The sequence below is a fragment of the Chrysochloris asiatica genome, unplaced genomic scaffold, assembly GCF_000296735.1.
Source record: "Chrysochloris asiatica unplaced genomic scaffold, ChrAsi1.0 scaffold00053, whole genome shotgun sequence".
Lineage (NCBI taxonomy): Eukaryota > Metazoa > Chordata > Mammalia > Afrosoricida > Chrysochloridae > Chrysochloris > Chrysochloris asiatica.
In genome coordinates, this window is record NW_006408571.1 from 16,258,900 (window position 1) to 16,284,918 (window position 26,019).

Below are 26,019 nucleotides of genomic sequence, written 5' to 3' on the forward strand. Positions count from 1 at the left end.
TGGAGCTCTCTGCTATACGTCCACCCGATCCGCCATCTTGTTTGTTCCTCCCACCAGCACTCATTTTTGAAACAACTCTTCTTTCCCCGTTGAGTGGACTTAGCATCCTTTTTAAAAAATCAGTAGATCATTGATGGCATGGCTTTACTTCTAGACTCTCAGTTCTGTTCTGTTGATCTGTGTGTCTATTGTTATAGGAGTTACACAGCAGTCAAGATTACTGTAGCTGTACAATGTGGTTTAGAATCAGGAAGTGTGAGTTTTCCAACTTTGTTCTGCTCTTTCAACATTGCTTTAGCTATTTGAGACCTCTATTTTTATAAAGAAGCTGTTGGGATTTTTATTGGAATTGCATTGAATATATAGATTACTCTGGGTAGTATTGACATGCTAACAATATCAAGTCTTCCAACCCAAGAATGCAGAACCTCTTTCCATTTCTTTAAGTCTTCTTTCATTTCTTTCATCAATGTTTCATAATTTTCATAATCGTGTAAGTTTTTCACGTCTCTGGTTACATTTATTCTTAGGTATTTTATTCCCATGGATGCTATTGTGAGCCCTGGTGTGGAGCTGTAGGATAAACACTGGACTGCTAACTGCAATGTTGGCAATTCAAGTCCACAGGGTTGCTATGAGTCAGAACTGACTCTATGGCACACAGTAATAGCACCAACAGATGGTATTATAAATGGAATTACTTCCTTAATTTCCATTTCAGATTTCTCATTGCTGGCGTATAGAAACCTGACTTGAGTTTTGTTTGTTGACTCTGTACTCTACAACTTGGCTGAATTTCTCTGTTAGCAATAGAAATTTCTTAGGGATGTTTTGGGATTTTCTAGATATAAGATCATATCATCTATGAATAGGGATAATTTTACTTCTTTTCTAGTCTGGATACCTTCTATTTCTTTCTCTTATCATATTGTTCTGGCTAGGACTTCTAATACAGTATTGAATACAAATTAAAACCACAATGGCATACTATTACATTTCTACTAAGAGGGCTAAGATCCAAAAACAAGATAAGAAAAGAACAAATATTTGCAAACATATAGGGAAATTGGAATTATCATCCATTGCTTGTGGGAATGCAAAATGGTACAGCCATTATGGAAAATAGTGTGATAGTTCTGCAAGAAAAAGAAAAAGAAAATTACCATATGACTCAGAAATTCTATTCTAGGTATATATCCAAAAGACTTGAAAGCAGAAACTCACAAACGTATATACACCAGTATTTAATGATTAAAGCACTACTTACAGGAACCAAAAGGTGGAAGCACTTTAAATGACCGTCAGTAGATGACTGGTTAAACACAATGTGGTACATGCATACAGTGAAATATACTACTCAGCCAGTAGGATATACTACATGCTATAGTATGGATGGAAATTGAAGATATTATGCAGAGCAAAATAAGTCGGTCATAGAAGGACAAATATTGTATGCCTGCACTTACATAAAAACGAAAAACAAAGAAGAAAAGGGAACTATATAGAGGCCAAAGCTTATTAGTGGTTGGTTATCAGGGTAGCAGGAGGGAAAGGGAACAGATTGATTAACTATGATGAAAAACTCACATTGATTAAGGGTAGGGTTGCACAACTGATTTTTGTAATTGCTGTCAATAAATTATATATCTGTAAAAAGTTGAGTTGACAGAAGTTATGTGTTAGATGTATTTACAACAGAGAGCCTATGTACTAGTAAGCACCTCTTGGGATTCAGTTCCTTAGTTTGGAAGTGTAGAGTCATGGTTTCAAGAAGTATCCCAGTGATTGGCCTAAGAATGTGTTTTGTGTTTCTGTTCTACCTCCTAGTTCATTTGTTGTGTTGTACCTGTGGTCTTAATAGCCTGTAGGAAGCCATCAGAGCACAATAATAGGTCTCTATTCAGTTGGAACAAGAGAGTAAGGTGAGTCAGACATAAGAGGATACGGAAGGTGACTCCATGAGCAATTGCTTTCTTTTCCATGACACTAGAACTGGTTGGTACTACCAGTTTTGATTAAACATTCATGGAAGAAACCTGACCAAAACAAGAAAATGTAGAACAGAATTTCAAATTCTTATATGCTCTAGACTTTCTGTAAATGGAGGGTAGATAAGCCCCTGAAATTATTGCCCTGAGATAATCTTTAAACCTTAAATAAAAAGTATCCCCTAAAGTTATCAAGAACATCATACTTGAAGAAAGCAAAAAGTCATCAAGAAGACAAGAAAGAAAAAGGTCAAAAGATGTCAGAAGAGACACTGAAACTTGCTCTCCAGCGTAGAGATGCTAAAGCAAATGGAAGAAATGAGGAGGTCCAAGAGCTGAACAAAAATTTCAAAGATCAGCTCCAGAAGATAAAGACAAATATTACAACAAAAGGTGCAAAGATCTGGAATCAGAAAACCAAAACAGAAGAACACGCTCAGCATTTGTCAAGCTGGGGGAACTGAAGAAAAATTTCAAGCCTCGACTTTCATTATTGAAAGATTCTGTGGGCAAATTATTGAATGATGCAGAAAGCATCAAGAGAAGATGGAAAGAACACACAGAGTCACGGTACCAAAATGAAATGGTTCATGTTCAACCATTTCAAGAGGTAGCATATGACCAAGAGCCAATGGTACTGAAGGAAGGAAGTCCAAGGTGCATTGAAGGAATTGGCAAAGAACAAGACACCAGGAATTGATGGAATAAATTGAAATCTTTCAAGAAAGTGAGGTGGTACAGGGGGCACTCACTCATCTCTGCCAAGAAATTTGAAAGACAACTATCTGGCCAACTGATTGGAAGAGATCCACATTTGTGCCCATTCCGAAGAGAGGTGACCCAACGGAATGCGGAAATCATCGGACAATCTCTTTGATATCCCATGTGAGTAAAGTTTTACTAAAGGTAACACAGAAAGAGCTGCAAGCATACATTGACAGAGAACTTTCAGAGATTCAAGCTGGATTCAGAAGAGGCTGTGGAACGAGGGATATCATTGCTGATGTCCGATGGATCTTGGCTGAAAGCAGAGAATATCAGAAAGATGTTTACCTGTGCTTTATTGACTACGCAAAGGCTTTCAATTGTGTGGATCATGACAAGCTATGGACAACATTGCGAAGTATGAGTATTCCTGAACACTTAATTGTGCTCATGAGGAATCTGTACATGGACCAAGAAGCAGTTGTTTGAACAGGACATGGGAACACTGAATGGTTTAAAATTAAGAAAGTTTTGTTACATACTTTTTCAACCTGTATGCGGAGCAAATAATCCTAGAACCTGGGTTCTATGAAGAAAAACGTGGCATCAGGATTGGAGGAAGACTGATTAACAACCTGTAATATGCAGATGGTACAACCTTGCTTGCTGAAAGTGAAGAGGACTTAAAACATTTACTGGTGAAGATCAAAGAACACAGCCTTTGATTGCATCTCAATGTAAAGAAAACAAAAATCCTCACCTCTGGACCAGGAAACAACATTCTTTTCAATGGAGAAAAGATTGAAGTTGTCAAGGACTTCATTCTTATTGGATCAACTATCAACACTTACAGAAGCAGCAGTCAAGAAATCAAAGGATGTATTGCATTAGGAAAATATGCTGCACAAGACCTTTTTAAAGTGTTGAAGAGCAAAGATGTCAGCTTGAAGATTAAGGTGCGCCTGACCCAAGCCATGGTGTTTTCAATAACCTCATATGCATGCGAAAGCTGGGCAGTGAATAAGGAAGATGGTAGAAGAATTGATGCTTTTGAGTTATGGTGTTGGAGGAGACAATTGAAAGTGCCATGGGCTGCCAAAAGAACCAATAGATTCGTTTTGGAAGAAGTGCAGCCAGAGTGCTCCTTGGAGGCCAAGATTGCCAAACTTTGTCTGTCATACTTCGGACATATTGTCAGGAGGGACCAGTCACTGGAGAAAGATACCATGTTTGGTAAGGTGGAGGGTCAGAGAAAAAGGGGAAGATCCCCAGCAAGATGGATTGGCCAAGTGGCAACATCAATGGACTCAAGCATGACAACAGTAGTGAGGTTGGCCCAGGATCGGACAGTGTTTCATTCTCCTGTGCATAAGGTCGCTGTGAGTCGGTACTGACTCCACGGCACCTAACAACAGCAACAAAGTTATCTTTAAACAGGACTGTAGTTTATCTTATTGTTATATGCCGTCAAATTGATTCCGACTCATATTGATCCTGTATAGGGTTTCTAAGGAGCGGCTAGTCCTTGCGATCCAGTGTGCCAAAAATGCCCTGAGCTTTGTGCCTTCTTAAGTACTATCTGTATCCCACAGTGCCACAATGCCCTGAGCTTTGTGCCTTCTTAAGTACTATCTGTATCCCACAGTGCCACAATGCCCTGAGCTTTGTGCCTTCTTAAGTACTATCTGTAAGAATCAAGTTGATAACAGCATCTCAAAAAATTATGTGAAACTGTAGGGGACAGATAATTTATATGAATGAGGGAGGAACAACTCAGAAAAGGGCGAAAATGGTTATGCAATTTGAAGAATGTAATCAATGCCACTGTTGTTGTGTGCTGTTGAGTCGGCTCTGACTCATAACCACCTGAGCATGACTGGTAGGTTTGAACAGCCAACCCTGTGGTTAGCAGTCCAGCGCTTATCCTACATTGCCACATCAATGCTGCTGTACCTACAAATGTATTCATATGTACTATGAATATATCTCGGGTCCTGGTGTGGTGCTATAGAATAAACACTGGACTGCTTACCACAGATTAGCAGTTCAAACCCACCAGGTGCTCCTTGGAAACTCAATACAGGGTCACTATGAGTTGGAACTGACTCAAAAGCACTTAACACCAACAATACAAATATATCTATGTATATAGTAGATCATTCAGGAGAGCAATTATGAAAATTTCGTTGTTGTTGTTAAGTGCCGTCGAGTAGGTTCCGACCCATAGCGACCCTGAACAGGGTTTCCGAGGCTGTAAGTCTTTACGGGAGCAGAAAGCCTCATCTTTCTCCTGTAGAGCAGCTGGTAGTTTCGAACTGTTGACCTTGCAGTTCGCAGCCCGATTCGTAACCACTACGCTACCAGAGCTTAGCCATAACCAAATGCCTTGAGACCGAGGCACTGGGTCTGGGGGCCCAAGACAATAGTTTCCGGGACACCATGATCAATTGATACAGCATAAAAGAAAAGGTCTACGTGCTACTTTGGTGACTAGTGACTAAGGCCTTAGAAGTTTGCTAGTGGCCGTTTGAGATACAACTATTGGTCTCTTCCCATCTGAAAACAAACAAGAGTGAAGAAAGCAATTAGCCCAAAGCAATAATGGACCATGTTGACCTCAGCCTTCACAACCTTGAGACCAGAAGAAATAAATGGTGCTTGGCTAACACTGGGAGAAAAAGATCGAGCAAAATTCAAAATCATAAAAAAGACAAGGTGTTTTGATTGGATAGAGACTGGTAGAACCCGTGAGGCCCGTGGCCCTTAATTACCAGTCAGGGCCTAGAATTGAACTCACCTCATGCTTCACCTTTTAGCCAGGCAAGGCCCATAATGTGAACAGTAACATCAGGGAGGTACTGCTGCTTATAACAGTCAGCCATGCAAGATCAAAAGGGCAGCATTTTCCCAGAGACGAAGTTCAGAAGATCAAAAGGGATAGGGAAAAAAGACGAATGGAAATGGGAAACACAGGGTGGAAGTAGGATTCATACTGTTACATTGTGGGGATTATGATCAATGTCATGAAATAAAATATGTATGAATTACTGAATGGAAGATTAATTTGCTTTGTAAATGTTCACTCAAATCACAGTAAAAGTAAAAAAATAAAAACTTAAGCCAAAAGTATTCCTTGAAGTCTTAAAACCAAATTGTAGTTTAGCTAAACTAGTAAAAAGTGTCTACCTTGAGCATTATGCTTTTTGAAGAACTATCGATAGGGGATCAAATTGACAACTCAGAATATTAGATAGGAACCATCACGGGCAGTGAGTTTATGTGAATGAGAGGAAACAATTCAGAAAATGAGGGTGAGATTAGTTGCACAGTTGGAATAATAAAACCAGTGCCACTGAATTGTACATATAGAAACTGTGTAATTGGTATTTTTCCTGCTGTGTGTATTCTAAACTCCAACAAAATACATTTTAAATAACTAACTAAGTAGGAGTAAAATAAGACTGAATATCCTGCCTCTATTGTCTGCTTCAGGGAACGTGTCAGAAAGCATGAGGAGGAGTGGCAGGTAGGTGAAAATTGAAAGGTTTTAAGACAGGCCCTGCCTGCCTAGTGGGCATTGGGTGTGGAGGACCGCCATATCTAACCTAAAATTTCATGAATCTGGATTCAGTATGGCAAGTAAGACAGAGAATTCTGTTTTCTTTTTCCAGTACTTCAAATGTACATTTCTCAGACCTTTTCTGGATACCAATCTGTATTCTTATAAGTATCTTAAAGCATAGTAAAGACTGACATTTTATAATTCCAGGTTTTAAAACTTGGGGCTCTAGAGATGTGGATTAAATACTATCAAGAACAGAATAGGATGAGCTACAAATATTTGTTTGTGTCCCTGTGACTTAAAATTAGGGATCTAAATTGGGAAAATCATTTCATATTTCTTTAAAATTTCTTTAGAACTGTCACAAGGTGCTAGAGCAGTATATCACACAAATTGGAGCGCATCTGCTTCCAGTGATGCTTTGACCTCTTCCAGTAGAATTTGTAGTTCTCTACTCAAGCACAGCATGACAGAGGACTCTGAGGAGGGAAACCTAATGTAATCTTAAACTTACAGATATAAATATATTAACAGCCATTCATAGCTTATGTATCATCTGGAATATATAGTTAAGCTCAAAGATGAATCTAGTTTAATATAAAATTATTGTCATTAAGTGTCGTGTAATCGGGACCCTTTATAGGATTTCCGAGGCTGTAAATCTTTGTGGGAACAGAAAACCTCAGTTTTCAACTGGGTAGCAGCTGGTGGGCTCAAACTGCCTACCTTGTGGTTCACAGTCCTGTGCGTATTCTACAGAGCCTCTGTGCTCTAATAGAAACTTATCCATGTCTTTTTACTTTTCAAAGCTCTTCCATGGTAGTAATACTTTCTTTCTTGTATCTGTTTCTGTTCTCTCTTTGTAACTTCCCACGGAGATAGCTAAAATCCGCGTTGTTTGCTAATGTGCCTCCACCTAGTGTACTTTAATATTTTGTTCTTTTGGTTGAGTGACTTCTTATTTGTCTGTATGGTTTCCCTGGTGTCTGGAATAGCTTCCTATGGACATTAATTGTAGCTAAAGAATAGCTAACTAGGATCTGATCAAATTGCAGCTTTTCAGAAGTCTGTGAATATTAATTCAGTATAGAGTTCTAATACCGGACTGGCACGTTTCTTCTGTAAATGTCCAGGCAGTAAATGTGTTAGGCTTTGTGTCATCACATCTACTCAGCACTGCCACTGTAGTACAAAAGCAGCCAGGCTGTGTTCCTGTAAACTTTATTTATGCCCAGGTGGAGACCTGGTTGGCCAGCAGTGTGGCAAGACTGGGGACTCTTGGGCCCAGAGTCAGTGACATAGCCACAGAGGACTAGAGTGGAGAGTGAAGCATCCAGCTGATAAGAAGAGAGGGCATATGCATAAGTACACCCACACTTGCAGATAATACCCACTTGACCTGGCTTCAATGACTGGATGATCAGAGCGCAACTAGAAGAAGAAAGAAGAGGAAAAAAAGAGTAATCTGATACAATTTGATGAACCTGACCTACACCAATGGATGCAGTAGCTCAAAAGAAGGAACAAATCTTTACAGCAGGGTCATTCCCACCCCCTCCATACACAGAGTAGACAGGGATGGGAAACTTGGACATTGGCTACCCAAAATGGGGGTAGGGGGGCTACAAAGGCAAGAAGTGACTGGCTTACAAGCTTTCAAGAGGGAGCCTAGATCCAGAGGGTGCAGAGGAAGGAGAATCTCTTCTGAGTAGTATTCAGCCTGTCTGGGTGGGACTGATGAAAGGAGATGCAGATAGGTCTCTGTGGTACAATAGTGAATAATTGCTATCAGGACTGACTGTGAGGGTTGGTAATGTAAAGGTAGATGTTTTGTAGCAAAAGGAGGGGAGTGATTGACTTTGCAGTCTAGGAGTAGAGGTCCCTGGGACCATCAAGGGAGAAAAGTGGACAACGGAACCCTACCCAGAGAAGCAGTGATGCCAGAGATGGAGATGGAGTGGCTGGGGACTTTAGACCCAGAGAGGGAGAGAGGCTATGTGCTGACAGCTGGGGGAGGGGGGGGAGAGGGGGGACACAGGCTTGCAGGGTATACCCTTTGGTTGGTTGATGATGCATGGAGGGGACTGTAACCAATGCCAATGAAACGATATACGATAGGATGAATGTATAACTAATAATGTTCTTCCATGTAAACTATCACATAATTCACAATAAAACATTTAAAGAAAATAAATAAGCATAGCTAGCAGATTAACAGTGGGCTTCTGGTGTGGTGCTGTGAATCAGCACTGGGCCGTGAATCACAAGGTCAGCAGTTCAAACCCACCAGCTGCTCTTCAGAAACCCTATACAGGGTCATTATGAGGTGGAACCAAGTTGACAGCACTTAATAACAACAGCTAATTAAAAATAATTATAATTTCATTCAAACAAAACAACTTTATTTATGGCTTTCAAATTTCATGTGATTTTCACATGTCACAAAAATATTCTTCTTTTGATTTGTTTCTAATCATTGAGAAATGCAGAAACTGTTCTTTGCTCAAGGGCCATACAAAAACAGGTAGTGAGCTGGGTTTGTCCTGTGAGCTATGGTTTGCTGACCCTTGCTCTACTATTAGACGGGCTTAGAGCGTGGGAAAAATGGTGGCCTACATCAAGTTTTCTGTATCGAGAGATGACATCAAGCCATACCTCTCAGGAATACTATACAGATAAACTGAGAGATTGGATGATATACAAATGCCAGATGTTTTTATGCTTGTTCACTGCAGAGGCCACACTTAACTAACCTTATGGTGAAGTTGTAAAAATCTGTATCTTAATTCTGGAGATTTTTCTCTAAACTATGGAAAGCTGAGGCTATTGCAGAAGACTATTACATGATGAATCTCCAGTTGTGTTGAAATATTTCCTTGCTTTCTTCCTAAAACTTTATTTCTTACTGTTCTGATACCTTTTTACTTGATAGTCAATTTTATAATCTGTTGCTGTGGACGTGGCAGAGGGAATGAAATGTACAGTTTTCAGGGCAGAAGCCCTTAGGGTTTTTTACACTTAGTGAAATCTCACACATGAGATTAGTCCTAGTTCATTAGTCTGCTTAGTTCTGAAATGTGGCTCATGATGTTATTTCCAAGTGAAGGCAAGGCATTAAAGTTTCAGTAAGTGAGAATTATAAAATTGGAAATAGTAAAGTCTATATTTTGCATTATCTTGATTAATTTGCAAACCATGTTGCTCTCAAATGTAAATGCATTTATGTGTTTTCAGGTTACCATTGAAATGTCTATCATTGTTTGCTCTATTTAAAAATTCTAGGTGGAAAAACCCTGCAGTGGTGGTCAAGACTTGCTTCTTTATCCAGCGAAGAGACCGCAGCTTGCCAGAAATGAACTGAACGATGAAAAAGTGCCTCCATCCCTACCACCTGCTCAAAAACAAATGCCAACATTAAAAGGATGCACAACAGTTACGCCAGGAGACTCGAAAGAGAAAGTTGCAGAGCTACTGGGGAAATACCCAAGTGGTCTTTGGGCCAGTGCACTCCCCAAAGCATTTGAGGACATGTACAAAATGAAATTCCCTGAGGATGTCTTAAAAAATCTTGCCTCACTCTCTGATGTATGCACTATAGACTACATTTCTGGAAATCCCCAGAAGGCCATTCTCTATGCTAAACTTCCAGTGCCCACTGACAAAACCATCAATGATGCAGTGCAAGCCCAGGGCGATTATGATATCAAATGTATGGTGGAACAAGAATACTTGCAGATAGAAGAAAACATTGGTGAAAGTGAAGATACCATAATGGAAGATGTAACAGTTCCTTCTCTAACCATTCCGACCGAAGTGTCCCCATCTGTATTGGTGGTTGAACTGAACAACACAAATGAAGTGGTTATCAGGCAAGTTTTGTTTTGTAATTCTTTTGTATTCTGGTGTGCTATTGTCACTCCACTGTTATTGTTCATAGAAATGCTGGAGATTGAAGAAAGAATATTATGTCCTTAGTTCTACAGAGTTAGTTATAATGAAGTATAAAATATGTTATTATTCTTAAACTGTGCTGAATGTTCAAAATATTTGATTATTCTTGTGAGAAAAGCATTTACTAATGTTTTTGAAAAATTGCAATGATAAATAGGGTCTGAAAGTAAAAACCGTCTATGTTAAAAGCATGATTATAACAATACACAGTTGTATATCACTTAACGTCAACAATATATTCTGTGAAATTGTGCATATGTGGTTTAGATGTTGTGCAAACACCATATTCTATACAGACAGATCTCAAAATATCAGTGAGTTCCATTCCTAAATCTGTGTTAAAATCAGATTGTATGTGAGTTGGGAGAGTTAAGTACAGTTTGGATCTAATGTCAGTTGGTTAACTGTTTGTATAAGTATGTAATATATAGTATATGGAGTTCTGGTGTGGCGCCATAGGATAAGTACTCAACCCCAGGGTTGGTTTGAACTACGAGGTCGGTGGTTCAAGCTCACCAGATGCTCCTCGGAAATCCTATACAAAGTCACTATGAGTTGGAACTGACTCCATGGCACACAACAACAGCATATAGTATATGGACTTCTGGTGTGACACTGTGGATCAGCACTGTACTGTGAACCACAAGGGTTGGCAGTTCAAACCCACCAGCTGATCTTCGGAAACCCTGTGCAGGATTGCTATGAGTCAGAACCAACACAACAACACTTAACAACAATATGGTATATGGTGTACTTTTCTATGTATAAGAAAACATTATAGAAGTACTTCCAGATGGACTAAAATTATTATTGATATAATAATACAGTAATAATATTTTGATATGTGTTGCAAAATAGAGCCCATTTGTTATTAAAAATTGTCGTATGTACTTCATAATTTTAAAAAGGTTTTACAGGGATTTGGGACCATGGACATATAATGAGGTCATATGTTGCCTGAATGGATGTTATGTGGAGCCAGACTGGTCCGTAGAAAAAGCAGGTCCCTCACATGCTAGTTAATTTAATCTGGGATTGTATCGTTTTTCCTAAGTGTCAGAATAGCAAAGCACTGCCTTCTTTGTATATACATCAGGTTAGCCTTTGGCCCCAAAGGTACTCTGGTTACTTGAACCTTTTGGTGTCATTGCTTAAGTGGCTAATGATAACTGGAATTACAGAAGACTATTTAGCTGTAGCCAGTTAATGTGGGCCTTTGGAGAAAATATTAAATGCATCTAAAAGACTGTCAATTCGAGGTGTGTGTGGTGCTGTGGGCTAATGCATCAGACTGAAAGTCGTTTCAGCTGCAAGGTCGGTGGTTCAAGCTTACCAGCTGCTCCTTGGAAACCCTATAGAGGGTCACTATGGGTCGGAATCGACTCGGTGGCACTTAACAACAACAACAGCTGAAGAAAAAGAATGAGAATCTGTGCAGCTGTGTCTCCAGAGGCTGCAACCCAGGGTGTGCTGTGACTGACAATTCAGAAAAGGGCTGAAGCAAAAGAGAATACAGGTTCCTTCCACTAAAATATCCCTGGTACTCAGGCTGCATCCCTCCAGAGACTCGTAGTTGAACTAGGAAATCCCCAAAAGACCACAAAAGATATTCAAAGGCCTTCAGTGAAAGGATAGATAAAAACTATTAACACTTTTTCATTTGAGTGGACAATGGAGTGAACATAGTGTCTTGGGATGTTAGAATGAGGAGAGCCTGTGGAAGCTTTAGATAGAGGTCTTACTTTCTACTGGAGTACTAAATATATGAAGCTTTTCATCTGTGAGGTGGTTTGGCCTGAAGATAAAAAGAGGTGGCTGAAGGCTAGGAGTCCTGTCTAATTTATTAGGGCTGCTCCAACAGAAATCTGTTCTCTCACAGTTCAGGAGACTAGAAGTCCAGCTCTAGGAGAAGTCTTCCTCTGTCAGCTCTGGGGGAAGCTCTTTATCACCTTTTCATCATCTTTAAGCCCAGTGCCCCTTGGAGATCTCAATGTATCTTGGCATCAGTCTTCCCCTGAGTCTAAAGGTTCTCAGTGGAGGAGCCCCAGGTCTAAAGAACATACTCTATTCCCAACTCTACTTTCTTGCTGGTACTCAGGTCCCTCTTAATCTGCATACTTCTCTCTTCTTTTAACTCTTGTAAGATAAAAAGTGATGAAAAACCAAAACAAAAAAAAAGTGATGCAGGCTACACCCCAGGGAAACGTCCCTTACATCTGATAACGACTGTGACCTGAGAAAGCTGTTAAATCACATTCTAATCCTGATCAGATCAGATATACATACATGCCAAATTGCATCATTACATAACTACCAAACCAGAGAATCATTGCCTAGCCAAGTTGGGGGACACAATTCAATCCATAACATTCCACCGTTTGTTGATAAGTGCCATGGAGTCACTTTCGACTCATAGCCACCCTGTACAGGGTTTCCAAGGTTGTAAATCTTTGTGAGAGCAGAAAGCCTCATATTTCTCATGTGGAGGGACTGGTGGGCTTGAACCATTGACCTTGTGGTTTGCAGTCCAGTGTTTATCCAGTGGAATCACCATACTCCCCTCAAAGTTCATGGCCTTGCTCCATGCAAGACCCTTTCTCCCCATCATATCCCCAAAGTTTTAAATCAATTCCTAATCCAAATTCCATCCTGGGGCAAAATTCCTCTTAATATGTGAATCTGAGCTACAGGTTGTCTGCTTCCAAAGTACAGTGGTGGAATAAGCACAACACAAGGTAGACATTTCTATTTCGAATGGGAAAAATTGAAGGGAAGGAAGGTATAATGGGCATCAAGCAAGTCCAAAATCCAGCAGAACCATTTGTTTTCACTGTAAAGGCTTGAAAACAATCCTCTGTTCTATAAGATCACCCAGCAGTGGCTCTGCCTTCCTGACTCTGGGTGTTGGCCATGCTGTTTGGATCCTGGATGGATGCCCCTTGGCTCTGGGATTCATCTCCATCTACTAGGACCACTGGGACAGCAACTCTGTTCCTTCAACTTTTTGTGTTTTAGGGATGATCTCCCCTGGCAGGCCGTGCTCTTCTGCCCTTTAGACATAGCATTCCCATCCCCCTGACATTCATGAATGACATGCCCACGTTCTGGAACTGAGTTGGTGGAGATCTGACTCTTTGAAACCTAGGTGGCCATGACTCTACCCTTTGAGACCCAACTGGCCATTGGTTCCACCATTTAAGATCTCAAAGTCATGGCCCTACCCTTTGAGACTGAGGCAGTTCTGATTCCTGTGTTCCTTGTCTCTGCAGCTTCTGCTTCCTGGTTCTTTGGTATCCCTCGACTCCTCAGACCTTTTGGGTCAACCCAGCCTCTACCTGCCTGGGCAAATGTTACAAAACTTATTAGCTCTACTAGTTAGTACTTGGAGGCACACCACTGCAACAGTAGGCCTCAGCCTGCTCACCTCTTTTACTCTTTGTATCAGCAAGCCTAGCTCTGTCATCAAGTCCCTAAAGGCACCCCACTTTGCCAGCAAATCTCCTACCTGAAGGTACTCAGCTCTCTTGCTCCGTGGTTTGGCTCCCGTGCTATCTTGCCCTGGTCTCCTGCCTGGCTACTGCCGCTTGCCTTTTATGCCATTTCCAGTGTTACAGTTCTCATTTTTTTTGTGAGCTCTCATCAGAATTGTCTTTCACTTCTATAATTCCACCAACAGTCTCTTCAAGGCAATCTAGGATTTTACCAATGGGCATCTTAAAACTCCAGCCTCTATTTTTTACTCAATTCTAAAACTGCTTCCATATATTAGCTAAGAGCAGGAGCCCACTCCTGACACCAAATTCTGCCTTAGTTGTCTGTTGTTGTTAAGTACCATCGAGTTGGCTCTGCTCCATAGTGACCCTGTATAGGGTTTCTAAGTAGTGACTGTTGGGTTTGAAACACTGACCTTGTGGTTAGCAGTCCAATGCTGATCCTACATTGCCACCTGAGGACCTCCCAGTTACCTAGTACTGCTAGAATAGAAATACCACAGGTGGTAGGCTATAACAGAAATGTATTTTCTTATAGTTCAGGAGGCTAGAAGCCTAAATTCAGCTCTAGGGGAAGGCTTTCTTTCTCTGTCAGCTCTGGAAGAATGTCCTTGTCTCCTTTCTACATCTGTGGCCCAGTGTGTTCCTTGAGGATCTCCATGTGTCTTGGCATCAGTCTTCCCCTGGGTCTAGGAGGGTCTCCATGTAGGATACATGGAGCCAAAGGATGTGCTTCATTCCCAGCTTACCTCTCTTGGTAGTATCAAAGTCCCTCCTCATCTGCTCACTTTTTCTCTCTTGTAAGATGAAAGGTGATACGGGCCCACACCTCTTATATCTGATCAGGATTCTGAACTGAGTAAAGTTGTATCTCACCCTAATCTCCTTATAACTAACTGATTGGCTGATCATATTAAATCACATCATCGGGAATGGTTACATCATCACATAACTTCCAAATCACTGAGAAGTAGGCCCAGCCAAGTTGAAATATATTTTGAGGAGTCAGAGTTCAATCCATGACGTTCCCATTGTGAATCACTAATACATTTAGGTAAAGGAATAATGTTGAGGAACACATTACCAACTTTTACCATTTGACATTATTATAAAAACAACCTAAATCTACCCCCTTGGCTGGCAGGGTTCTTTGGTATTTGTACCAGTGTTTCTGGTGCCATTGTCAGAGACCCAGCACTGAGGTGGATTGGTCATGTGATTTCTGATTTCCTTACCAAGGCTGACAGGAATCTGGACCAGGTTTCAGACTTCATTAGGGATTGTAACTATTCCAGGATAATAAAGTCCCCAAGGAGTCATGGTGTAGCACTGGGGGCTAATGTGCTGGACTACAAAGTCATTTGAGCCACAAGGTTGGTGGTTCGAGCTCACCAGCCGCTCCTCGGAAACCCTATACAGGGTTGCTATGGGTTGGAAGTGACTCAACAGCATTTAACAACAACAAGATCACCAAACCCATTGTTGTTGAGTTCATTCTGACTCTTAGCAACTTTATAGGGCTGATGTGAACTGCTTCATAGGAATTCCAAGGCTGTAACTTTTTTTTAAGTGTTTATTGTGAATTGAGTGATAGTTTACATGGGAGAACATCAGTTTTATACTCATCCTATCATATTTTGTTTAATTTCAATGATTACAGTCCCTTCCATGTGTCATCATTCAACAGTATTTGCTTCTATTCCCTCTGGTTTTTTCTTTTTTTTTTTGGGATGTACACCAAAACACTCAGAAATATAACCATCATTTAAACAACCACCCTGCAAGTCTGCCCCCGGCCGCCAGCACACAGGTCCTCTCCTTCTATGAGTCTAGAGTCCTCAGCTGGGCTCTTTCTCCATGTCCTGATCTCTGCAAGGCTGTAAGCTTGTGTGTGTGTGTGTGTGTATGTGTGTGTGTATGTTCTTTTTTTTATTCATTATGTTTTATTTGGGGGAGGGGGATCATGCATGCATTTAAACAATTCTTTTTAATTTTAACTAGAAAAATGTTTGTGTTTGTTTTTTGAGTTTTGTAACAGGCAAGATTGTCAGCTTTACCCTCACCTAATAGTACATTTTGTTTCATTTAAATGATTACAATCCCCTCTCTGCAACAACAGTTATCCTGCTTCTTCCATGTGGCTTCCCTTTTACATCTGATTTTTCACAAATCAACAAAGCAAAAATATTTGCTGTGCACATACAAACTAAAAAATACACATTCATTTCAGTGTCCAAAGGGCATATTTTGCACCAGGGCTGCAATCTTTATGAAAGTAGGCTGCCACATTTTTATTACTTTGGTGTGGCTGGTGACTGAGACTGCCAGCTTTTCCTTTAGCAGCAGAGTGCTTAACCACTGCATCACCAGGACTCAAGAAGCTTCAAAATCCTCAGATCTTTAGATATATTTTTCCAATGGAAATTTGAATCCTGAGTCCGCATGCTACATGTTCAGCAGGGATAGTTGGCATTTAGCAAGCCTGATGGGTAATATCTGCCATTAGGATGGCCCGAGAGGACGGACTCAAAACTTGGCCATTCCCTCCACTCTTCACCCTGGTCTATTCCTGTGTCTTCCCTCAGGCCAACCCTAGGCTCTGGCTGTAGCATGAAGGACCTGGAGAGGTAGTGTGGAAGAAGCCTCATGTCAACATTATGGACTCTGTTGTCTCTAGTCTCAAAAATTAATTATATAAAATGTTGGATGATTGGCATTCCTAAATTAGCATACATTTTCTTAGCCTCCTTGCTCAGATAATTTGGGGACAATATATGACGACCTCCTTTTCACTACTCCCCACTGTTCATACCAACTCTGACATCCTCCTGCACCCAAGCTGTGTAGCACCTCTCCTTGACTTCCTGCTGTAGAGGGCACGAGCTGCCTGCAGATCCCAGACTGCTGCTCACTAACATCCTCCTCCCTGGCAGCAGCCCATTCTGGGCAGGCTGCCAATTGGAGGCTGCAGTCCAACCTCTGACAGCTGAGCTTGGGAGAGGATTCCTAGGGAGCCCATGGGACTCCAGGTCCCAGGAGATGGGCTCTTGGCCAGAGCTATAACCCCTATAGGATACTTTAGTGCCAAGTGAGATTCAATACATTTAAGTGATTTTTAAACGTATGACAGAGCCTCTCCAACTGGTTCTGGAGTGAATAACATTGTTGTTAAGTGCTGTTGAGTCAGTTCCTACTCATAGCAATCCTGTATAGAGTTACCGAGGAGCGACTGGTGGGTTTGAACTGGCAACCTTGTGATTAGCAGTTCACTGCTTATCCAACAACACCCCATCAAGACTCTAGAGTGAATAATAGGCATGTAATATGTGGTGCTGTAGGATCAACACTGAACTACAAGCCACAGTGTTAGCAGTTCAAATTCACTAGCTGCTCCTCAGAAACTTTATACAGAGTCACTATGAGTCTGAACCGACTCAACAACACTTACCAGCAGCAATATTTGGTCTTAAAATAGCCATTATCTCTAAAGTCCTGTCTCTTATAAAGGACTTTATTTTTTTTGTAACTTTTCGTTGTAGTTTGAGTAAGAGTTTACAAAGCAAATTAGTTTTCAATTCCACAATGTATATACATTTTGTTTCGTGACATTGGTTGCAGTCCCCTCGATGTAACAGCACGATTCCTGCGTCCTCTCTTGGTTGCTCATTCTTTTCTGCCTCTTCCTGTCTTCTGAACTTTGTTTTGGGATAAATGCTGCCCTTTTGATCTCATATGGTTACTGAGGAATATGTTCCTCTCTGGTGTTACTATTCACTTTACAGACCTGTCTGTTTGTTGGCTAAAAGTTGAACCTGGGGAGGTGAGTTCAGTTCCAGATTTGAAGGATATATAAGGACCACAGTTTTGGGAGTTCCACCAGTGTCTAGTAGACCAGTAAGTCTTTTTTAGGATTTCGAAGTGTTCTATGTGTATCTCTCCCTTTCTGCACAGAATCTTCTATTGTGATCCTGACTAGAGCAGTTGGTCATGATTGTCGGGCTCCATCTAGTTCTTCTGGTCTCAGGGTAGTGGAGTCTGTGGTTTACATGGTCTTTGGACTAATTTTTCCTGAGTCTTTGATTTTTGTGAAGGATTTCTTTTTTACCGTATGTATTTTATTTTAAAAAATGTATTATTTTGAGTTGAGTGAAGGTTTACAGACAAGATCATCAGTTCTACATTCAACAAATCCTACACTTTGTTTTCATCTCAATGACTTGCATTCCCTCCATACAATAACACTTATTCCACTTTTAATCTCTTTATGATCAGTAAGCCTGGTCTGTTTTTAAAAATAATTTTTTGTTTTGTTCCACATTTTTTCCTACTCTATTCAGGACCTTCTAACGTGGTTCTTTACAGAGTAGTTGGTAGCAGTAGCCAGGCACCATCTAGTTCTTCTGGTCTCAGAGTCATGGAGACTGATGTTCACATGTTCCGTTAGTCTGTTGGACTAAGTGATTCCAAGCCTCTTCAATTCTCATCACTTATGAAGGACTTTTTGAAAGCTTTTTTTTCCCCCCTTGTAACAAGTAGACTAGGTTGGCTATGGCCTCTTCTGCCTTCCTGGTAATTACCAATAATCTTATTATTATGCTACTAATTCCTTAAAGCTATATAGGACCATTTGGGGCAAAGAGCAATGTTGTGGCCCTTCTCCTCCCCCATCTACCTGTCCAGATGATCCTGGTGCCATTACAGAACAGGCTTCTAGATAAAAGCCTTCATCCTATGGCCAAGGGAGCGCTGACTCGATTTGCAGTTGCATCCTGGAAAGAGGCCCTTGATAGAATTGTCTCTGAGGACCAAAGGGAAAGCAAACAACAGCTTGTTGTGGTAGAAGGAAAATGACATGTTCTGATGGCATGAACTGGTACAAAGTGACTCAATTGTAGAAAATTATAGACAGGGATGGAGCAATGCTGGGAAAAAACACAACTCAGAAGCATATTCAATTTTAGAGGCATTTGACTAGACTGTTCTTAAGGGTGTCAGAATACAACATTTTGTTGTATTTTGTGCAGTAAGTTGGGAGAGTTGCCTTTAGTGTGTTTAAAGGCATTGTTTTTCCTGTATGTGGTGCCTTACGATACTCAACTGCAAAGTTGCTTTGAGAACTACACGGTTGGCTGTTCAAACTTACCAGGTACTGCTCAAAAACTCTATACAGGGTCACTATGAGTCAGAACTGAGTGCATAGCACTTATCAACAAAGTCATTGCTTTTCTCTAGTAAAACATCATTTTTCAGAGTTTGAGTCCTTGAGCCCTTGTTGGGGCTCAGCCTTAGGGCAGAACTAGCTTCTCTTCTCCAAGATCTACAAAGATTTTCAGAAGCATTAGTCTAGAATCTTAATTTAGCCTTGCCTATCTGGCTCCCATTGATGCCTCCTTTTTCCATCGTATCTTCTTCCCTCAAGCTCTTGCTCAGCCTGGTCCTACCTGAAGACTACTCTTTCATACCATCTAGTTCTCTGGCTCACCATCAAACATTTGCTCTATTCTGTGCTGTGTTGGACCTCCATTTTGTTTTGAATAACTTCCAAAATACTTTATCTTATCAAGATGTAAATGATTACTGAATACATGTTCTCCTTCCTGCTGATGGAAGCAAGTCGGGGACTGGAGCCAGAGATGAAAGTAGAGAAAACAGAGTTACAACAATGAACCTTCTAGGTTCCTTCATTTGTGTTCTCTTCCTTAACCAATTCAGGTATGTGGGAAAAGACTATTCTGCTGCTCAAGAATTAATGGAAGATGAGATGAAGGAATTCTACAGTAAAAACCCTAAGGTCACACCAATCCAATCTGTGCACATTGGGCAGTTGCTGGCAGTAAAGGCCGAGGAGGACGCGTGGTTACGGGCACAGATCATCTCAGCAGATGACAACAAAATAAAGGCAAGCATTGCTTACTTTGTCATACCATAAGCAAGGCACATGCCATATAATTTTTAAAATGTAAATGTTGTGTCTAATGTGTCTTTTAAAATTGTGTTTAGTTTTATTCAGAAGTAGAAAAAATTATAGTGGTGTAAGATTGTCACTGTCAGTGAGTTTTAGAAAAAGGAAAAAAAAAAAAATGTTTCTTCATGAGAGTCTCCATAGCCCAAGTTCGAGTCAGGATAAGACATTTCTTCCTTATCTTGGGGGATAAACAGTAAATATTGCTCAGAGCTTCTCATTGAGGTCAGTACTTTGGGGTGAGAGACACAATACAGTTCAGAGAAGACATTATTTCTCTCCTACAACCAGCTGAGGAGAAACCTGAATAGAGCTTGGACCTTTCTTCAAGAGCTGCTGCCAAGTGTTGCCTTCTTAGTCCTCTTTGAAAGGTCATAGGGTTTTTTTGTCCTTTCTCCCATCAGTGGACTCTTAAGACTCCCATATTGACCACATCTCTGGGGATCAGCCTCTGCTCTTTGCCTGTTCTTACTCTCAGGGCAGAGAATGAAAACCAGAGCTCCCTGGCCTGCAAGGCACAGTCTCCCTGAGATCAGTGGTACCTTAGGGCTTTGGAGTTCCCCAAATACACCCAGAGGAGGTTCATGTGATCTCTGTGTACTCTTTTCAATGTGCCACTTCTTCCATTCTTGGTGAAAACTGTGTGTTTATTTGGAATTTTCATTTTTGAATCATGAGCCTCCCTCCTGAGTTTTCCCTGTTAACCTCCTTCATGGCAGAAGGGCTGCTATTTTGTGGAGCATTTTGCAAGAGAAGGTGTCTGGATGAAGATGTCTGCCCTTCCCCAAAGGAAAAATGAGCCGCAAGAGTTTAGCTCATTCTCATCCCTCTTGATGGAAAAGATACTCTATAAGAGGAGGATCTCCCTCATTGCCCATTTTTAATCCCTTCTCCCTTTAACAAAGATTTCCAGACTGTGAAAGGAAATAAGTCTAAAGATCTTGGCGTTTTCTCTAGACTTTGCAAATAGAGAAATTCACTTCTATTTCTGCAGCCTCTTTTCTGTAAGACAAAACTTTATTCTCCTCCATGTGTCAGCCTCAGCCTCTGGCCAATATAACTCCACCAGTTCAGCCCAGGCTAAGCTCCATCCGTTACCATCCATCAGAACCCTCTCCTGAAACACAATTTAGGGAAGTTGTAAAAGGATGTAGTACTGCTGTTCTGTACCCAGTTTTTTTCCTTAAGAGAGGCCTTGACTCATCCTCTCTAGAAATGAGCCCACCCCAACCACCCAAAGAAATTTAGGAAAGTCCTAAAACAAATATATGGAGATGCAACTTCTAAGAATTTGACATGCCTTTAAAAAACCAAAACTGTAGAGAGTTTGTCCATTTATATATTCAGACTTGCCATTTGACCCTTAAGTAGTTACCCAAGAGAATTGAAACTGTCCACCAAAAGATCTGTACACATACGTTTTTAGCAGTCTTACTATTAATAGCTGGAAACAACTCAGATGTCTAACAACAGGTAAAAAGGGAAATTATGGTTTCTCCACATAATGGAATATTACTCAGCAAAAAAAAGGGAACAAGAGACTTCCGGTTTGGTGGTGGGAGAAACAGTGTCAGGTAGGACAGGCTCCTTCAGGGAGGCGTGGTAAAACCAGAGAAGGTGCTTTCACGGAGCAGCTCCGTGATCTAGTATAAGGTGCAGGGCATCAGTTTCCTGCACCCATCGGTAGAAAATTCACTGTAGAAAGGAAAATACTGTGATTTCAGAATCAGTTGGGACGCGGGACTCTCACTGCGGCTGCTCTGCCAAGACTGAGATCAGAGGCTGGGGCCACAGCCAGACTGATACAGTGATACAATGCTAAAAACCACGCAGCGGCATTTGAAAAAAGAGGTGTTGGGGATTCTACACATACATTCATTTGATCATTCAAAACTTACCTAACTACTGATAATGTCCAAGAAAAAACAACAAAAGATCTCAGCACATGTCCAAAAACAGAAAAGAGTAACTGAGATCAATGAGCTCAAGGCAGACATAGACTTTCCACAAGAAGAAGAGCAGGCTTTGGATTTGCCTGAGAAGGAATTCAGAAGAATGATAGGGAGACAAATTCAAATGCTTCACAGAGGAGTGGAGGAAAATAGGAAGAAGTCAGGAAAGTGCTACAGGAGCAATCAAATAAGGTAGATATAGCATTAGAAACAATTCAAAACCTGCAAAAAGAGGTCCAGATGATTAATAATAAAATATCAGAAATGGAGAATACACGGAAAGGGCAAAGGAATAGAACTGAAGAGATGGAAGCCAGAACCAGCGAGCTGGAAGACAAATCTCTCAATACTGCTAAGATAGAAGAGCAAACATAAAAAAGGATAATAAAACCTGAAGAGAGTCTGAGATTCATGCTGTATAATATGAAGAGGAGTAACTTAAAAATTATTGGCATTCTGGAATAGGAAGAATCACAGAAGTCCACAGAGGAAATAGTTGAAGAGCTACTGGAATAAAATTTCTGTAACATCTTGAAGGATGAGAAGATACATGTTCAAGAAACCGAACATACCCCAGGAAAGATAGACCCCAAAAGAAAATCACCAAGACATATCATAATCACGCTCTCTAAAATCAAAGACAAGGAGAGAATCCTAAAAGCTGCCAGGGAAAAGAGAAGTGTTAATTACAAAGGTACGCAAATCAGATTAAGCTCTGACTTCTCAGCAGAAACCATGCAGGCAAGAAGGCAATGGGGAGACATATATAAAACCCTAAAAGCAAAAACCTGCCAACCAAGAATCATTTATCCAGAAAAACTGTCAATCAGATACGATGGTGCAATTAAAACATTCCAGGATAAACAGAAGCTAACAGATTTTGTCAAAGCCAATCCAGTGCTTCAAAACATCCTGAAGGGAGTCATTTGGACCGAAAACCAACAAGAACAGACAACAACCAGAGATTGACAGATGTGGCAACACCACCTGAAACTCAGACGACAGATAGCAGAGTCCAGAACAGAACAAAATTACAACAACAAATTCAAAGGAGCTGGGAGGTCAACTGAAGATCAAAGTAATAGCAGTGTCAAAGAAGGGGAAAATATAGGAACAGTAATCCAGGTGGTGAGGAGGTTAGGTAGATTGCAGGATACTAGAGACTGACTTAAATGGAGGGAAAAGTTAATAGACTATAGGGTAACCCCAAAGAAAGTTAATACTGCACAGCTTACCATGAAAATGAAGATCCAAGCAGAAAAAGGAAACATTAAAACTAAGAAGAAACTGACAAGAAATAGCACAAAAAACCCTACGAACTCAGCACAAGAAGACATGTAGAACAAAGGGACGAATAGCACCATAAAAAATTAACATATTGACAGCATTTAATGTATACCAATTGATAATTACACCAAATGTCAGTGGATTAAATGCACCAGTGAAGAGACAGAGAGTGGCAGAATGGATAAGAAAACAAGACCTAATATGCTACCTTCAAAGACAAAAACAAATTAAAAAAGGATGGAAAAAAAATATACCAAGCTAACGTGGTATAAATAAAAAACTAGCAGGAGTAGCAATACTAATCTCTGATAAAGTAAACTTTAAGACAGAAACCAGCATAAGAGATAAAGAAGGACACTATCTCATGATCAGAGGGTCAATTGATCATTGATGACCTAACCATAATAAATGTCTACACTCCCAATGAAAGAGCACCAGAATATATAAAGCAAACCCTTCTACAATTAAAGAAAGAAATAGATAAGTCTGCAATTATAGTGGGAAATTTTTATACGCCACTTTTGAAAAGGGTAGAACAAACAGAAACTTGACAAAGTTACAGAGGAACTAAACAGTACAATCAACCAACTTGACCTCATAGATGTGTACAGAGCATTCAACCCACAACAGCACAATATACATTCTTTTCCAGTGCACATGGAACATTCTCCAGAATTGACCAAAGGTCACAAAGCAAGCCTCTATAAATTTACAAACATAAAAATCCTACAAAGCATCTTTTCAGACCACAATGCTATAAAACTAGAAATCAACAATAAGAAGACCAAGGAAATAAAGTTGAATACATAGAAACAGAATAACACCCTGCTGAAAAGCAACTGGGTAATAGACTAAATTAAATGAATTCACAAAGTTCCTAGAAACAAACGAGAACAAAAACATAACATACCAAAATCTTTGGGACATGGAGAAAGTAGTGCTGAGAGGACAATTCATTGTGATAGATGCACACATCCAAAAAGAAGAAAAAATAAATAAAACTAACACATTAACACAGCATCTCCAACAATTAGAAATAGATTAACAGAGGGAACCTACAGTCACCAAAAGAAAAGAATTAATAAAAATCAGAGCAGAAAAAAATGAGATAGAAAACAAAAACTATAGAAAGAATCAACAGGACAAGAAGTTTTGAAAGGATTAATAAAATTGACAAACCATTGGCAAACCTAACAAAAGAAAAGAGGAAAAAAATACAAATAACACGCATTAGAAACCACATGGGTGGGATGTCACAATGGAACCAAAGGAAATCAAAAGGATAATAACAGAATGCTATGAAGAGTTGTACTCCAACAAATTTGAAAACTCAGAAGAGATTAATACATTTTTAGAAAAACATGACCTACCTAAACTTACAGAATGAAGTAGAAGACTTGAATAAACCCATAACACAAGAAGAAATTGATCAGGTCATCAAAAAACTCCCAACCAAAAGAAGTTCAGGTCTAGACAGGTTCATTGGTGAGGTCTACCAAACATTCAGGGAAGAGCTGTCACCATTCTACCCAAATGATTCCATAATATAGAAGAGGATGGAAGACTTCCTAATACATTTTATGACGCAAGCATAACCCTCATACCAAAACCAGGGAAGGACATCACTAAGAAGATTATAGACCAATATCTCTCATGAACATAAACACAAAAATTCTCAACAAAATCCTAGCCAACAGAATCCAGCAGCAGCACATCAAAAAAATAATTCATCATGACCAAGTAGGATTAATATCAGGGATGCAAGGATGGTTCAGCATTAGAAAAATAATCAATGTAATACACCATATAAATAAGAAAAAAGAAAAGACCCACATGATCATATCGATTGATGCAGAAAAGGCATTTGACAAAATCCAACATCCATTCCTGATAAAAACCGTCAACAAAGTAGGAGTTGAAGGGAAATTCCTCAACATAATTAAGAGCATATATACAAAACCAACAAAGAACTCTGGTAGCATAGTGGTTACAAATCAGGCTGTGAACTGCAAGGGCAGCAGTTAGAAACTACTATAGGAGAAAGATGAGGCTTTCTGCTCCTGTAAAGATTTACAGCCTCAGAAACCCTGTACAGGGTGGCTATGAATTGGAACCTACTCCCATGGCATATAACAACAACATACAAAACCAACAGCCTACATTACTTTCAATGGAGAGAAACTGAAAGCCTTCCCAGACAAGGATGCCCTTTGTCATTACTCCATTCAACATTGTGCTGGAAGTCTTAGCCAGAGCTATATGGCAAGACAGGGAAATTAAAGGCATCCAGATTGGCAGAGAGGAAATAAAACTCTCTCTATTTGCAGACAATATAATCCTATACATAGAACACCCTAAAGACTCAGTAGCAAAGCTACTAGACCTCATTGAAAGATTCAGCAAAGTGGCAGGGTATAAGATCAACATACAAAAATCAGTTGGATTCCTCAATAGTAACAATGACTGTGCTGAAAAGGACGTTAGGAAAGCAATACCATTTACAAGAGCCACCCAAAGGATGAAATATCTAGGAATAAATGTAACCAGAGAAACAAAGGACCGTTACAAAGAAAACTACAAAACACTACTACAAGAAACCAAAAGAGACTTAAAAAGTGAAGGGCTATACCATGCTCTTCGATAGGAAGACTTAACATCATGAAAATGACAATACTGCCCAAAGCAGTTTACACATACAATGCAATCTCAATTCAGATTCCAATGACTTTCGTCAAAGAGATGGAAAAAACAATTACAAACTTTTTATGGAAAGGAAAGAGACCCAGGATAAGCAAAGCATTGCTCAAGAAGAACAAGGTTGGAAGCCTCTCACTCCCCGATTTCAAAATGTACTACACAACTACAGTGGTCAAAACAGTCTGGTACTGGTACGATGAAAGATACATTGATCAGTGGAACAGAATCGAGAATCCAGTAATTAACCCATCCACAATACAGCCAACTGATTTTCGACAAAGTGCCTAAGTATAATGCATGGGGAGGTGATTGTCTCTTCAACATACGGTGTTGGCAGAACTGGAAAGCGATATGCAAAAGATTGAAACAAGACCTTTACCTAACGCCTTATACAAAAACCAACTCAGCATGGATTAAAGACCTA

At 40.1% G+C, this 26,019-nt stretch overlaps 1 protein-coding gene across 2 annotated transcripts in view; it reads left to right on the top strand.

Moving 5' to 3' along the window:
- The window catches only part of TDRD7 (tudor domain containing 7), a 102,944-nt gene that overhangs the window by 37,213 nt on the left and 39,712 nt on the right, over positions 1 to 26,019 (top strand). For both annotated transcript variants that reach the window (XM_006863134.1, XM_006863135.1), the window contains 2 exons: positions 9,538 to 10,124; positions 19,410 to 19,596. In XM_006863134.1, coding sequence (XP_006863196.1) covers positions 9,538 to 10,124; positions 19,410 to 19,596 — 774 coding nt within the window. The remainder of the gene's footprint in view (positions 1 to 9,537; positions 10,125 to 19,409; positions 19,597 to 26,019) is intronic.